At 52.0% G+C, this 13,155-nt stretch overlaps 5 protein-coding genes and 1 non-coding gene across 6 annotated transcripts; 2 read left to right on the forward strand and 4 right to left on the reverse strand.

Moving 5' to 3' along the window:
• Positions 1–944: 944 nt before the first annotated feature.
• On the reverse strand, positions 945–2,597 carry ampC (Beta-lactamase; the record flags this gene model as incomplete). The annotated part of the gene is made up of 1 exon (XM_014692387.1): positions 945–2,597. One exon carries the CDS (start codon positions 2,595–2,597, stop codon positions 945–947), a length of 1,653 nt encoding a protein of 550 aa, XP_014547873.1.
• A 326-nt stretch (positions 2,598–2,923) lies between these two features.
• Positions 2,924–3,884, reverse strand: G6M90_00g027150 (uncharacterized protein; the record flags this gene model as incomplete). Its single annotated transcript, XM_014692386.1, has 2 exons — positions 2,924–3,654; positions 3,719–3,884. 2 exons carry the CDS (start codon positions 3,882–3,884, stop codon positions 2,924–2,926), a joined length of 897 nt encoding a protein of 298 aa, XP_014547872.1.
• Positions 3,885–4,687: 803 nt separating this feature from the next.
• On the reverse strand, positions 4,688–5,592 carry G6M90_00g027160 (uncharacterized protein; the record flags this gene model as incomplete). Its single annotated transcript, XM_014692385.1, has 2 exons — positions 4,688–4,917; positions 4,971–5,592. The coding sequence occupies 2 exons, from the start codon at positions 5,590–5,592 to the stop codon at positions 4,688–4,690; spliced, it is 852 nt and encodes a 283-aa protein (XP_014547871.1).
• A 641-nt stretch (positions 5,593–6,233) lies between these two features.
• On the reverse strand, positions 6,234–8,593 carry G6M90_00g027170 (uncharacterized protein; the record flags this gene model as incomplete). Its single annotated transcript, XM_014692384.1, has 3 exons — positions 6,234–6,572; positions 6,626–7,831; positions 8,492–8,593. The coding sequence occupies 3 exons, from the start codon at positions 8,591–8,593 to the stop codon at positions 6,234–6,236; spliced, it is 1,647 nt and encodes a 548-aa protein (XP_014547870.1).
• A 2,747-nt stretch (positions 8,594–11,340) lies between these two features.
• Positions 11,341–12,317, forward strand: usb1 (U6 snRNA phosphodiesterase; the record flags this gene model as incomplete). Its single annotated transcript, XM_014692383.1, has 2 exons — positions 11,341–11,581; positions 11,641–12,317. 2 exons carry the CDS (start codon positions 11,341–11,343, stop codon positions 12,315–12,317), a joined length of 918 nt encoding a protein of 305 aa, XP_014547869.1.
• A 346-nt stretch (positions 12,318–12,663) lies between these two features.
• Positions 12,664–12,746, forward strand: G6M90_tRNA00000025. Its single transcript has one exon. It is a non-coding gene; the product is annotated as a tRNA-Trp (tRNA).
• The last annotated feature ends 409 nt before the right edge of the window (positions 12,747–13,155 follow it).

Raw genomic sequence — 13,155 nt, forward strand, 5'->3', positions numbered from 1 at the left:
ACGGGCAGGGCGGTCAAATGCAATGTCACCATCTGCGCCCAAGGTAGTCTTGAATTCTTACTTGTCCCGTTCTACGACCACAGCGTTTCATTCGGCCCTTCACGGCCAATCGAAGAATGCCAACTCTCAAAGAGGTTCACGTGTCGCAGTCGACATGCATAATCCGACAGATTCCGTCAGAACGCCTTGGAAAACCCAATAAAAGACATTTTACATGGCAAGAATTGGCAGGACTCAAGCTTATATTGCATCACCAAGTACGTGCGTAATCTACAACCACTTAATTGACTTGAGTCACGGTTCTATTTGAAGATGCAAAATGGCGGGTAATCGCAATGACTGAGGCCAGAAAGAGAGCCAAGATGTGCATACTTTTAAGCTGGATATCGGGGAAATTCGGCCAAGGGCCGCTATTTCTGTGTCTTTTTGCTCCATGGCTCAGTGGCTGAGCCTGATAACTACTCTGGCAGTTTATACAAGGCCGTCTTGTTTGCAGTTGCTAAACAATAGATGTTTTGGCAGAGGTGCTCCGGCGTCAAATGTCAGGTACCTCTCTGATATATAGATGTCGAAGCTGTAGCCAGTCAAGGTTTGATCAACTGTCATTTTGACTACAGCTCCACATCTTGTGTGTCTGCTTTGCGGGTATTCATAAGCAAATTTTCCCGATTTCCTGAGAGGTTTCTGTGCCTATATAAAACCACCAGTATTAGCATGACCAAATACCTTAAGAAGTGCGCATTTCTCGTGAGCAGGGAACAACTTCACGGATATCATCATCTCTAGTTAAAGAAAAACGAGAGTAAGTATAATCCACTATTGAGATCCCATCCCCATGTAACTGGCCTCGACAGACTAGTCGGTTTGCAAATAGAAATATGGAAACATCAGTTTGATTGTATCACTTAGCCATTGATACCTCTCCATCGCATACAGACAGCCAACTAGTTTGGCATGTCGACATCAGCTGCTAGCAGGCCCCCTTCTGTTCTAAACATGCCGGGCTCGGCATGAGTCTCATCATATAACCAATACAGCCGGTCAATAGCGCCGTCCTGACTCGTCGATCCAAATCTAATCCTGTAAGATTCCACAGGACGCGTCTGAAATCTCCCACGCCTCGCAGGCACGTCATGAGGTTCATTCCACACAAAAACATCGTGGTGAAGATGTCGAAGACAATAAGTCTCGCTAGGCATGCCTTGAAAACACATACTCAACGTTTCGTCACTCTCGACGGTAACGTCTATGCGGAAGCTCTTGGATTCATGCCAGAATCTGCCTACATACTCCTTCAATGGCCGAGGATTTGTCCCCCTTTCCCGCGATCGCTGTAGCTCCTCCTCAACCTCATCAGCGAGCTTTACACCTCTAGCCGCCGATACTGTCGCCAGCTGCACAAAATCAATATCGCACTGTGGCAATCCCGAGAGGATAGTTTGCACCAGCATCTGCGGCACCCAGTCGCAGGCATCACACAGGGCGGATGAATTCTGCAACGCAAATACAGCCGTCTCGGTCTCGGGAAGCAGGTACACGGCCGACGTGAATCCCTGCATGCTTCCTCCGTGATAAACCACCAGTCGAGACGGGAGCCCACGGCCAATCACAGGCATAGCGGGGACAAGATGCTTGTTATAGTTGAAGGACCCAAGAGGTGATGGGAGTTGTGTGCGAGCCCATGCTAGTGCGTAGGATGTTTCGCGCATGGAGTGCACGGGAAGCTGATTATGCGGACTCCAGATTGTAGACAGCTGCTTAAAGGGCGAGCCGGGCGTGCTCGTACGCTGGTGGTTGAACTGGTCATTTGCGGCATGCATTAGATTTTTGTAGAAGCGCGCAAGATCATTCGTACAACTGCGCACTCCTCCCGAGGCAGCCATGATAGTCTTGTCGGAGATGGTGGGAACAGGAACCTCGACTGGTGTGCCGTCTTTGAGAGGAAAGTAAGCCTTGGCTGCGTTGGGATCTTTTGAAAATTCGTCATTAAGAGAAGTGCGCGTCATGCCTAGCGGTCCAAAGATCTTTTCTTGGAGATTAGCGCCGAGAATTTTGCCAGTTGACTCTTCGATAATTCGCCCAACCGTCTCGAATGCAAAATTGGAATAGAGAAAGTCGGCGCGGAAAGCTCGGACTGTTGGCTGAGAGATCCATGCATCGAGCGCCTCGGACTTGGACAGGAGGATGTTGCCGGCACACTGCAACCAAAGGGCATCCGCTTGAGCCATGCCGATTCTATGGGACATTAGATCAACCAGAGTGATTTCACTTCCTCTGCCGTCAAATGCGTGGGCTAGCTCTGGCAAGATGTGAGATACTGGCGCCTTCCAGTCGAGAGTTCCATCTTGTACCAAGATGCCTACCAGAGCCGAGACCATCGCTTTCGTCATTGATCCAATAAAGTAAATTGTGTCTCCATCTGGGAGCTTTCCATCTTTCACGCTGGCATGTCCAACGTGGTGGGAGTAGACTTCAGTCCCGCGGTGAAGGACACTGATTGAGAGCCCTGGAGCGCCGGCAATGCGGCATATTTTCGATATGAGGGCTTCTTGGGCTTCTAGATTGTGCCTCAGCTTCATCCCACTGTCGTGCTCCATTGTCGGTTGTGGAATTCGATATGACGAAGTTAATGTTGAAGGGGAACGGATGGGATGGATTGCAAAATATTGAGTGATTCACAATGTTGAGAGGTCAGCGGGAAGAGGAAGACAAACTATACGACTGCTCTTTTTTTTCCCATTTGCTTACCCCAGACGTTGTGTGAAGCAATGTGCAATCCTGCCCTGGCTGGACAAAGAGAGCACTGACCGGTTGTCCCGCCCGTAGTCGGCCAATGGTATCAATTGATGCCATTCAATGTTCTCTGGACAATGTTCGCTAGTGGCTTAAAAAGAGAATAAGTATTCTCGTCAAAGGGTCGTAACTAAGAATCTTGCCATCTAGATATAGCTGTGTACGCTACTAGTTCATCGTGATACAGCTTTGGGAAAATGTCCTTTGCGTATTGTTTCCAGTCCGTAGTAGCAGGACGCTGGAAGAACTTAACATAGTCCCAGTATTCAGGATACCATCCACCGTCCTCCCAGTCTACCAGTCCCGTGATCTTCCCGTCCTGAACCAAGATGTTTCTGGGAGCGAGGTCGCAGTGCGAGAGGACGATACGGTGGTCGGTTCGCAAGTGCAGGGAAAGCGCCTCTCGGACCGCTTCGGGCGTAATTTTAAACAGACTGGACAGCAGAAAACCATTGAACATTTCCTCGTCGCGACAAGGAGGGTGATGGTAGGTATTGAGAACTCTAGTATCCCGGATTTCCGTGCCATCACAAGCACCGATAAGCTCACAGGGCGGGGCAATCGATCTCATCTGCTCCAGAATCTCGCGAAGCTGGCGGCATACGTCTTTCTTTTCCTCTACCGACATGGCCGGCCACAGCTTGTCAAGGGACTCGCCTTGAACATAATCCATGTGGATCTCGCTTTTGCCGTCGGGAAATGTCTTGGCCCGGTGGACAAGGGGAACTGGGAGGCCTGCCATCCTGGCCACTCTCATTGCCTCGGCCTCGCCAAGGGCTAGACGCTTCCCCGACTTTACGACAACGCCGTCAGAACGGTGGACGACCTTGCGATGGAACAACTGATGCAATATCACAGCATCTAATGAGCATACTAAGTCAGCTGGCCGCAGCTATGTACCAAAACGCTCTGTGGTCGAACCAACCTGGTTCATGCTCCTCATCAGTCTCAGATTCATCAGAAGATCTTGCTTGACCATTGGCAATTCTTCTCTCTCTAAGTTTGACACGGTAAAGGGACTCGCCCGGCCGTTTGCCTCGTGAACGCGACACGGCATGCGCCGCTATATTTGGACCGGACGTATTTTGCATCATGACTGTACGGGACACAATTAAGCGGCGTGCGAAGCAACAGGTCAGTGTTTTGAGATGTGAGGAAACATGGCAGAGAATATAAGTGCGGCGCAGTCGCAGAAATCACAGTTGTTTAATCGAGCGCGCTCATTTCAGAAGGCCCGGTGACCCAGAGGATGAAGCAGTCGAAACGAAATAAAAAGAGTACAAAGTAAGGCTTGCGCAGAAGGTACTTCTATTTCCACTCACCTGGATTCGATTTCAACTTATCACGTGTTGCACCGTACCTAATTGGTTTAAAAAAGCTGATAGCTTGAAACAGTCTGGTAAATAGTGGGTTCGCTGTACTAGTCTGGTAGTACTAGTGGCAACTTCTATGTATGACGAGAGAGCTGTTATTGGTAAGATACATATATCCGCGATTCCATTAAAACATAAATATCGACATTTAATAGACCAACTACAGATCTAGGAGACAGTAGGCTATTGGATTCAGGGCGATACCGGGAAGATTCTAAAGGAAGAGCGTCAACATTATCAATAAAGGGGTCTCTTTCAAAGTTGCAGTCTTAAGTAGTCGGCCAGAAACCTATCAAAATACAAAAATCTTGAACGTGTTCAAACTTGCAGCAACGGTAAGTGCATATATCTTTCAGCCAACACGCAATAAAGCCCTCTTGTAGTAAACTGCCACCGGCTCACTCCAACCCGTCAATTGGTCACATGTCTGCAACCCTCAAGTCTCCCAAGCAAAACACCTCCCACAGCCACATTCAACTTCATGCCGCATATAGAAACCAAAACTCATGCCTCGTCCTCACCTACTCGCCATCAGGCATGCTCACAGCCAAAGCACAAGTCGCCCCAGCATCGACCGTCAAAACCGTCCCCGTAATCCACCTCGCCTCACCACCGGCCAGAAACCGCACCGGTCCAGCACAATCCCACGCATTCCCCTCGGTCTGCAACAGACTCCTCCGCCTCCTCGCCTCCCTCACCTCTGCCGACATGCCCCCCTCGGCATCATACACCATGGGCGTATACAACATCCCTACAAAGTCAGCACAGGACTCCCCCAAGATACAAACTAAAGTAAAGTCTCACCAGGACAAACGCAATTCACCCTCACCCCATCCTTAGCATGGTGCGCCGCCATAGCCCTCGTCATATTCACCACGGCGCCCTTACTCGTCGGATACAACAGACTCGGCGTGCCACCACGCAGGCCCGCCACCGACCCCAGATTCACAATGCTCCCGCGCACGCCGGCCTCAGGCTCATTATCCCGCATCGCCGGCACCGCATACTTAGCCATGAGCATCATGCTCGTGACATTGACCTCGAGGCCCCTCGCCCACCGCGCGGCATCCACGTCGACCGCCGTGCCCGGGGGCCCCAGCACCCCGACGCCGTTCACCAGCACGTCCACCCGGCCAAACACGCGCAGCGCCGCGTCCACGACCCGCGCGCACTCCTCGGCCGACGACACGTCCGCCGCCACCGCCAGCGCCGACGCCCCCTCGTTCTCCGCGAGCACCAGCTCCGCCGTCCGCTGCGCGAGCGCCTCCTCGCGGTCCACGCAGACCACCTTGGCCCCGTCCTCGGCGAGCAGGAGCGCGATGGCGCGCCCGTTGCCGATCGTCTCGCCGCGGCTGCCGGCGCCCGTGACAATCGCCACCTTGCCTTTGAGGCTGCGCGACGGGCGGGGCGGGTTGGCGGCCGACATTTGATCTTCTTGTTTTTGGAGGGAGGGGGTTGGGTTGGAAAACGTACCGACTTTCTTTTCTTGCCAGGCAAATATATAGGCGCACGTGATTCGTGTTGTGGTGTGGTTTGGGCAAAGTATTCGAGTTTGAGGATAATATATTATAATGCTGTGCCCAATCGGTGCCTCGGCACTGGTCGGCTACCCTGGGGTTCCTGGCCGGATGCTACACTCCCTTTTGTCGGATTCAAATTTACACAACGTCCAGAGTATTACAGATTCAGACAAGAATCCGCAACCAAGTACATAGTGCCTGGCCTCGTCGTTGAAAATAACATACGAACCAAGGCATCTTATACAACGGTCGCACACTGCCGGTCCAAGCAAACGGCCAAGTAAATACGCTTGCAACAACACGGCAGAAGTTGGACTTCGCTGGGTATAACTCTATTACCTATGTACTTAGCTAGCTGGTACACAGAATGTCCTGATGCGCTGAGCCTTGCTGCCGTCCAACCCTTGCCCGAGTCAAATTGAAGTGTATCAGCCCTTGTGAAGGAACAGCCAGATGCCAATATAGAGATGTCTCTATATAAATACGCCACGAGCCTAAACATAAAAAACCAAAGGAAAAATACAGAAAAAGAAAAGAGTTCAACAATTCATGGGACTGCCTCGGATGGCGTGTCCTTCTTCCGCCGTATGCTGCCAAAGCGCCGCTTAAGCCCGTCGCCCAGCTTGTTGCCGGTAGAGTGAGCTCGGCGCAAGTCCCCATCTGGGTTATTCTTGTACGTAACGCCACTGGACAAGGCCTCAGCAGAATGCTGACTGACGCTGCGCTGGTGACTTGCCGTCCACCTGGAGAATCTGTTGGTGCCAGGTGCCATCTCGAACGCATCCGCCTCGCTCAAGTGATGTCGATGGCGTCTTCCCTTCTTCAGGTCGCGCTCCAGCGTGAAGGATGATTCACCCTTGCCTTTGAGATCGTCTGGGTGGTATTGCTACCTACAACGTTAGCTTTTTACTCGCTCATCGATGTAGAAATCCGACTGACAATACCATCCCATCGCTTGTACGCGCCGCCCGCGGCATCAGGCTCTCGCATCAAATCGGCACCTTCTTCATAGTACATGATTCGGCCCCTCATGTCTGGCGCGCCGCTGGGAATGGAGGCGGTGCCTTGGAGGGGAACGTGTTTTATCAATGAATCCATGATATTCTCTCGGGGTGTGGCACGAATGGCCTCCATGTTGGAGTCTTGAACAGCCGCGACGGGTGAGTACTTTTTGTTAAGGTTACGGCTACGCAGAGTCGCATCGTAGGGACCGCCATGGTGGTAGGCGCCACCAATTGTGTCGAGGGCGTCAATTGTGTCCGTCTCTGAGATGCGCTTGCGATGGCGATGAGGGCGCTCGGCAGCCCTTGTATCGCGTTTAATCATGTCAAGAGGACGGTGAGACATGTCTCCAGGAAATCGCTCAGCAAGTCGAGCCTCCGAGCTGGATTTACGATTGCTGTTATTCTTCTTCTTATTAGAGTCCGTAGAATTGCTGGCGTTCTGACGGATTCGACGGGCTTTGTCAAGCTGGTTGCGCGGATACTCCGGATAGGACTGACGGCCCCACGTAGTCGATGAGGAATTGGCGGAAAGGCGGGCGTAGCGCGGTTGACACTGGGGTGGAGAGTGAGTGTTGTTTTTGCAAAGGGCGTTGTTGTTGTCGCCGGCGGAGCTTGTGCTGTTGCGTTGTGATGGAGACGTAGGAGGGGTGGCGGCGGAAGAAGTTGTCAAGGCAGCGGTAGAAATAGATTCAGACGACGCTCGTGTCGATTGCTGGGAGCCGTTTCGATGGCTGGAGAGGTGGGACGATTCGCTGGATTGGCGTGACTGATATGACGTCGCAAACGGGCTGGACGGAAAGACGTCGAAGCTGCGACGAGTGGGGCTGGCCGAAGATGGAGGGGTGGGATATGGTTGATGGGGCGTAGCGCTGGTCGAGGGCCAGTACGCCGGGATGCCTTGCAAGCCTTTCAAGAGCCAAGGCCTTGGCCTGTTCTCCTTCTTCTTTGCCGCAGGGGAAGGCGGTGGTGATGCAGCAGACGTAGCAGACGCAGCAGAGGTCGCAGCGGCAGTCTGGGCCTCGAGCCTCTCCTTGGCCGCAGTGATGTATGGGTTGACGTGGGAGCTGCCAAGGCCGGTCTCTTGGTTGGGTTCAGGCGCAGTCAAGGGTTCCAGAAGGTATTTATGGGCCTGTCGTCGTCGCTATCGTTAGCATATACGGGCAAGGGTGGAGGAGAAAGTTGGCAAAGATGGCAGTGTGATGCACAATGACAGAAAAGAAGACTTTAAATGAAAGTGAGCTGATGAAGACAAGGACATGTCAAGTCTGGCGTGCCCAGTCCGCGATTGGACGTGTACGTAAGCGAGCATTGCTTTTGGAAGTAACAATCATGGCAAGTGCGATGACGGACACGTCGACACATGCTTGCCAAGGACCCCCCCCACCGAGCAACGCTTCCGTCGTTTCGTCCCGTCAAGACTGTTTCTCGTCTGTCTGTTTCGCTGGTGACGTAACCCGGCGGGCAGGGTCCATCCGTCCATCGGTTCCATGTGGCAGATCCATGATGCATGATGCATCAACCCTTGGGACGTTGACTAATCCCGGTCTCGGCGCCATGGCTTAGCACTGATGACGACCACGGCCTGCATCATCATCGCAAACCCGGGTGGGTTACGGTCAGCGACGCGACGCGCCAACTTGGAGACTGCACACACCAGCCATGTCTGCCAGACAGCATCTCTCGGACTGCCGACGCTCTCTCTGCGGCACTTGCCACCGACCCAGGGCCGGCATGTCCCCATATCCCCAGCGGTAGGCCCTCCTGTGAGCAACCGACGACGACGAAATGAACTCGACCTTACCCATTGCTTGTCATAGGACGGCCCGTACTCGTCCGCATCCTTGCGCGCCCTGGAAGCTCCTTCTTTCCTGCCCCCTTTACGGAGCAGGGTCTCGATACCCATGTTGCCGGCGCGATGGTAAAGTGGCGGAAGAGAGATCTGACTCTTTTTTCATATGTTGAGGCGTGCTGCTGGTTTTGGTGGTCGAAACGAAGCGCCCTGTTTGTCAGCGGTTCGACTCAGTCAACAAGCAGAAAGGGGATCAACTGAACCGGCCGTAACACACAGCAAGAGAAAGGGCGACAAATGAGTGACGGAGAGGAATCCAAACACCAGTCTCCTTTTAATACTATCAGATACGCACAATGCCGTGGACTACTAGCCTCTATCCACAAAGCTTACTCGCCAGCCATGTCCAGCCCAAGCGTCCAAAATCCCGAGGTACAGACACATCAAGGGTGCTCGTGCAGCTACCTTTGCTACCACCAACGCCTCCACCAAACTTGGGTATTTTGGAAGGAGAGCATGGACGGAGGGTTCATGTGCATCGCGGAGGCGGCACTGGCGGTGGCATGGTGGCAGAGCGGCATGGCGCCGAGCGGGACTTTAGTGACATGTTGTTGTGGGGAAACAGCCGCAATCTTCAGTCAGGTCTTGGTGGTCCATGTGGGATGTCCCAACTTGCTGAGCGGTGGGGATTTGGAACCTGACTTTCTCCGATTGTTTATGGGAGAATGATCAAAAGCGCTCCCACGGCGCGGCCACAGCAACCGTTCAAAAAGTCTTCCCTTTCCAAAACAGTATCGCCAAAACTCCCGATGTCCCATCTACAACCTCACAAACCCCCCGGCATCCGCCCCCCCAATGTCCCCACCACAAAGCTACACAAGCGCGGGGAACTCCAACAAGAAGGTCAGGTGAGACATGACAAGCGCCTATCCAAGGGTGACAGCGGGACGCCGAACCCTTGCCAAGCCCACATGTGCAAGTCTCATGGATATTTCCGCGCTAACTTCACACTCAAGTCATTCAAAGTGTACATGTAGCCAACAAGACTTGCCCTTGAGTATGGCGGTGACCAGATCTAGCCCAGTGTGTGTATTTAGCGTCCAAGGCACGGAGTACCAAGGGAGGAATACAACCCAACCATGAGACTGTCGGGCAAGCTATTTTCTCCAGCACTGTGTCGCCTGCCGGCGGCCGCGATAGACGCAGGCGCGGCGCATCCATGTCACATGCATGTAGGTTCATTTGTGGACCATGTCTTGCCCGAGGTTAAAAACAGAACAAATGTGTGACTCGGGCAAAATTTGACGTTTATTTCTATTTTCACTTTTTTCACGTTTGGCAGCAGACGAAGGGCATATCTCGACTGGCCAGATGGCGTTCAAAATTGGTGTTGATTTTTGTGCGCACGTGGTAGCCCTAAGTTAGCTAAGCGACATGGCCGTCCTCCCGTGCCTCAACCTACCCTTTTGCGACACTCAATGTTGAAGCTTATTGACTTAAGTAAGAACAGGATTTTGCCATGGTGCCTGGCGCTGCAGTGCCCACTCGGACCATTGTCTAACCACCACTGTCGAGCACAGCAACCTCGCAGGCCAAAAGGGTATGGCCAGATTCCCGACGCTGTCATCACCATTCACGAGAAAGCTTGCTACATGTCACTGTGAACTTAAAACTGTCGCGTGCATGGGATAGCGCATGTGATTCTTGTTGGTGGTGTTATTGTTGTTGTTGTTTGGCAGTGAGACTTTTTTCTCCAAGATCTGTACCTTGATGCTGAGGAACTAGTGATATGCCCTATGCAGTAGACTGAGAATTGTCCCTCCAAATCGTCGACAATGCACCGTGTTGGGTTATATCGGTGGATTTATGCTCTGTCCGGAGCTACGAGGATGCTTTTTCGATGTCACCGCGTAAGGAGGCGCACGCATGATCAGGGCTGCTTTGCAAAAAAACTAATTATAGTGATAGGAGGCTCTTGGCAGAGCAACTATACAATTTGCTCTTCAATTACCCTTCAGATCTGTAGAAAGAGTCCTGGGTTTCTTGCTAGATAGATTGAATGATATGGACAAGTTCTGGTCCGTTAAAACGTTCACAACGGCCACTGCGCGATACGAAAACGACGGGCCCGATTGAAGTGGTGATGTAGGCACGTGCCTGATCATTATGTGACGCAATTGGTGGTATTCTTATGTTTGTGTATTCATCTCCAAGAATGAATCCAATCTCTAGCTGACAACTAATAAAATTCAACATATGAGAAAGATGATCTGGCCTGTGGACAAATATGCAGGACACGCGGCTGAGATCCTAGAGTCGAATCTCGTCCCGTGAATTTGACTGCTGTTCAGTTTCCCTTTTTTGTCTGCTTGATAGATGATAGAGCTCGAATTCAATATGTGTAACCTTAATCAAGTGAAGTGCCCAGGTACGCAGGATCCGCGTGTCGATTGTCATCTGTTTTGAGGCCATGCAAATAAACTTGAATGTATTACTTCCGGATTCCATTTAACCAAAATCTTTCCCTAGGCCAAAGGTACTATATCTGGTTGACTTGTATTTCTTCATCTTGTCATCGACTCCTTATCTCGGCGGAGGTACCCACCCAGTCACTCACCGCAGGTCAACAGGTCTAGACTTGCTCCACCCACATCCGGGAACAAACGACCAACTCTGCTTCGACACGAATGAGGAGCTCATCAACACACTGCCAGCCTTGCCTTGCGCCTTGAGCAGTCTGATTCCAGTCCAGCAATGTATGCACAAGATCATTAGGCGCAACCCTCTACTGGGCCAGGTTCAACGAACAAGCGCGCCGTTGACGGCTGTGGACCTGCAACCAGGGCCATCATTCATCGGTGATGGGTCTGGTCGACTACTCATCGTCCTCCGACGATGAAGCTCCAGCACCGCCAAAGAAGCGCCTAAAAGGGCAAGAACATGTCTCGGACTCCAAGATGCCCCCGCTTCCTGAAGCTTTCTATGACCTATATGCGTCAACAGTCCGACAAAGTGTAGTAGACGACCCGAGCTTGCATCAGGGGCGGACGAGGCTCAATCCTCATGTGGCCGGCAACTGGCCCACACATCTGTACATCGAATGTGCGCCTTTTCTCAAATGAACCAACTGTGGGTTGCATGTATATTGACTGCGCGGGTAGGGCATCCGACTGAAGTGCAGCACGAAACGCTCGATGCGCTCATCAAAAAGACCCAGCAAGAGTTGGGAGACGACATCCAGCTTCACTCCTTTCTCAACAGCGATCTTGGCACAGACTTGCCTCTGCACATTAGCCTCTCGCGACCGCTCAGCTTGCCCACGTCCATCAAGGACGACTATCTCACCAAAGTCAAGCACAGCATTCGCAGTTGTGGGACGGGCGTGTTCTCAGTGAAGCCTGCTGGGTTGGCGTGGTACAAATCCCCAGACTCGGATCGGACATTTTTCGTCGTACGCATTGCTCCTACGGACGCCAATGACGATTCCAAGCACTTGCGGGCGTCGACTCATCCGGAGCTCATGATGCTACTGACGAGGTGCAACACGGTAGCAGCGCATTTTGATCAGCCTCCTCTCTATGAACAGACACAAGGGGAGTCTGCGGCTACGGCGTTTCACATCTCCATTGGCTGGACCCTGGGGGCGCCCGATGAAGAAACGCGCCTTAGAGCGCTGAAGTTATTTCAAGACAAGGAATTTGAGGATATTCACGCCTGGAATGTCAAGGTGGATGGGGTAAAGGCCAAGATTGGCAATGTGGTCACCCATATACCCTTACTAGGGAATGTGAAGACAAAGGAGGAGGACGATTTTGCGGATTCGCTCTACGGGTCGTGAACAAAGCAGGGGTGTAACAGAAGAGTTGGTATAGAATGGTGAAGCTCAACAAAGCATTAGGAAGCGTGTTTTTTTTCATCAGGTTCCGAGGCCTGGACGACGTATACGATCTGATGATTCGCGACAAAGGCAGTTTCAACGCAAAGACTAGTTCGTACAGTCTGTTTTCAATGGCCGGCTACCACCAGCCTTGAGGAACCCACTGCATCGACCTAGTGTTTATGTACCCCTTGACAACGCCACACGGCATGTGGACGCAAAAGAGAGCAAAAAAGATATGACGCAAAAAACAAAGGCTTCTCGCACCATGCGCATCATGCGAGGATGGCGTATAAAAAAGTCGGGTTGAGGCCTGCCCGGATCGAACGGACGACCTCCCGGAATCTCCAGGGACTGGAATCGGGCTCTCTACCGCTGAGATAAGGCCCCGCAAGCTTGGCTGCCGGGTTCTTATTTGTGAATATACATGTCAAGCACAAGTCAGAGTGTAAAATTTGCAGTTCAAAGGACCAGAATTCTGTCATTGGTTTTGTGGCTTTGTTCATTGCTTTCTGTGCCAGCTTCTATTGTCACGTCACACAGAAAAGTGCATCGACTCCTCCTGGGGCGAGGGCTCCGATCGACGAGTCGTGTCGTGATTCCCAGGATAGTGAGACCTGCAGGCGATTAATGATTCGCTACTACTAGTACTACTCTGTACTACCCAAGCATACACCAGACACTTCAGCGCTTAGGGCCAAGAACTTGATACTACATACAACCAAATATGTGGTCGTCCTGTCCGAAGAAGAATATTTTATCCTGCCTACCTCGAAGGCGAGGTTGTTGTGCATTAATC

This window comes from Metarhizium brunneum, chromosome 1 (assembly GCF_013426205.1).
Source record: "Metarhizium brunneum chromosome 1, complete sequence".
In the NCBI taxonomy this organism is placed as follows: Eukaryota; Fungi; Ascomycota; class Sordariomycetes; order Hypocreales; family Clavicipitaceae; genus Metarhizium; species Metarhizium brunneum.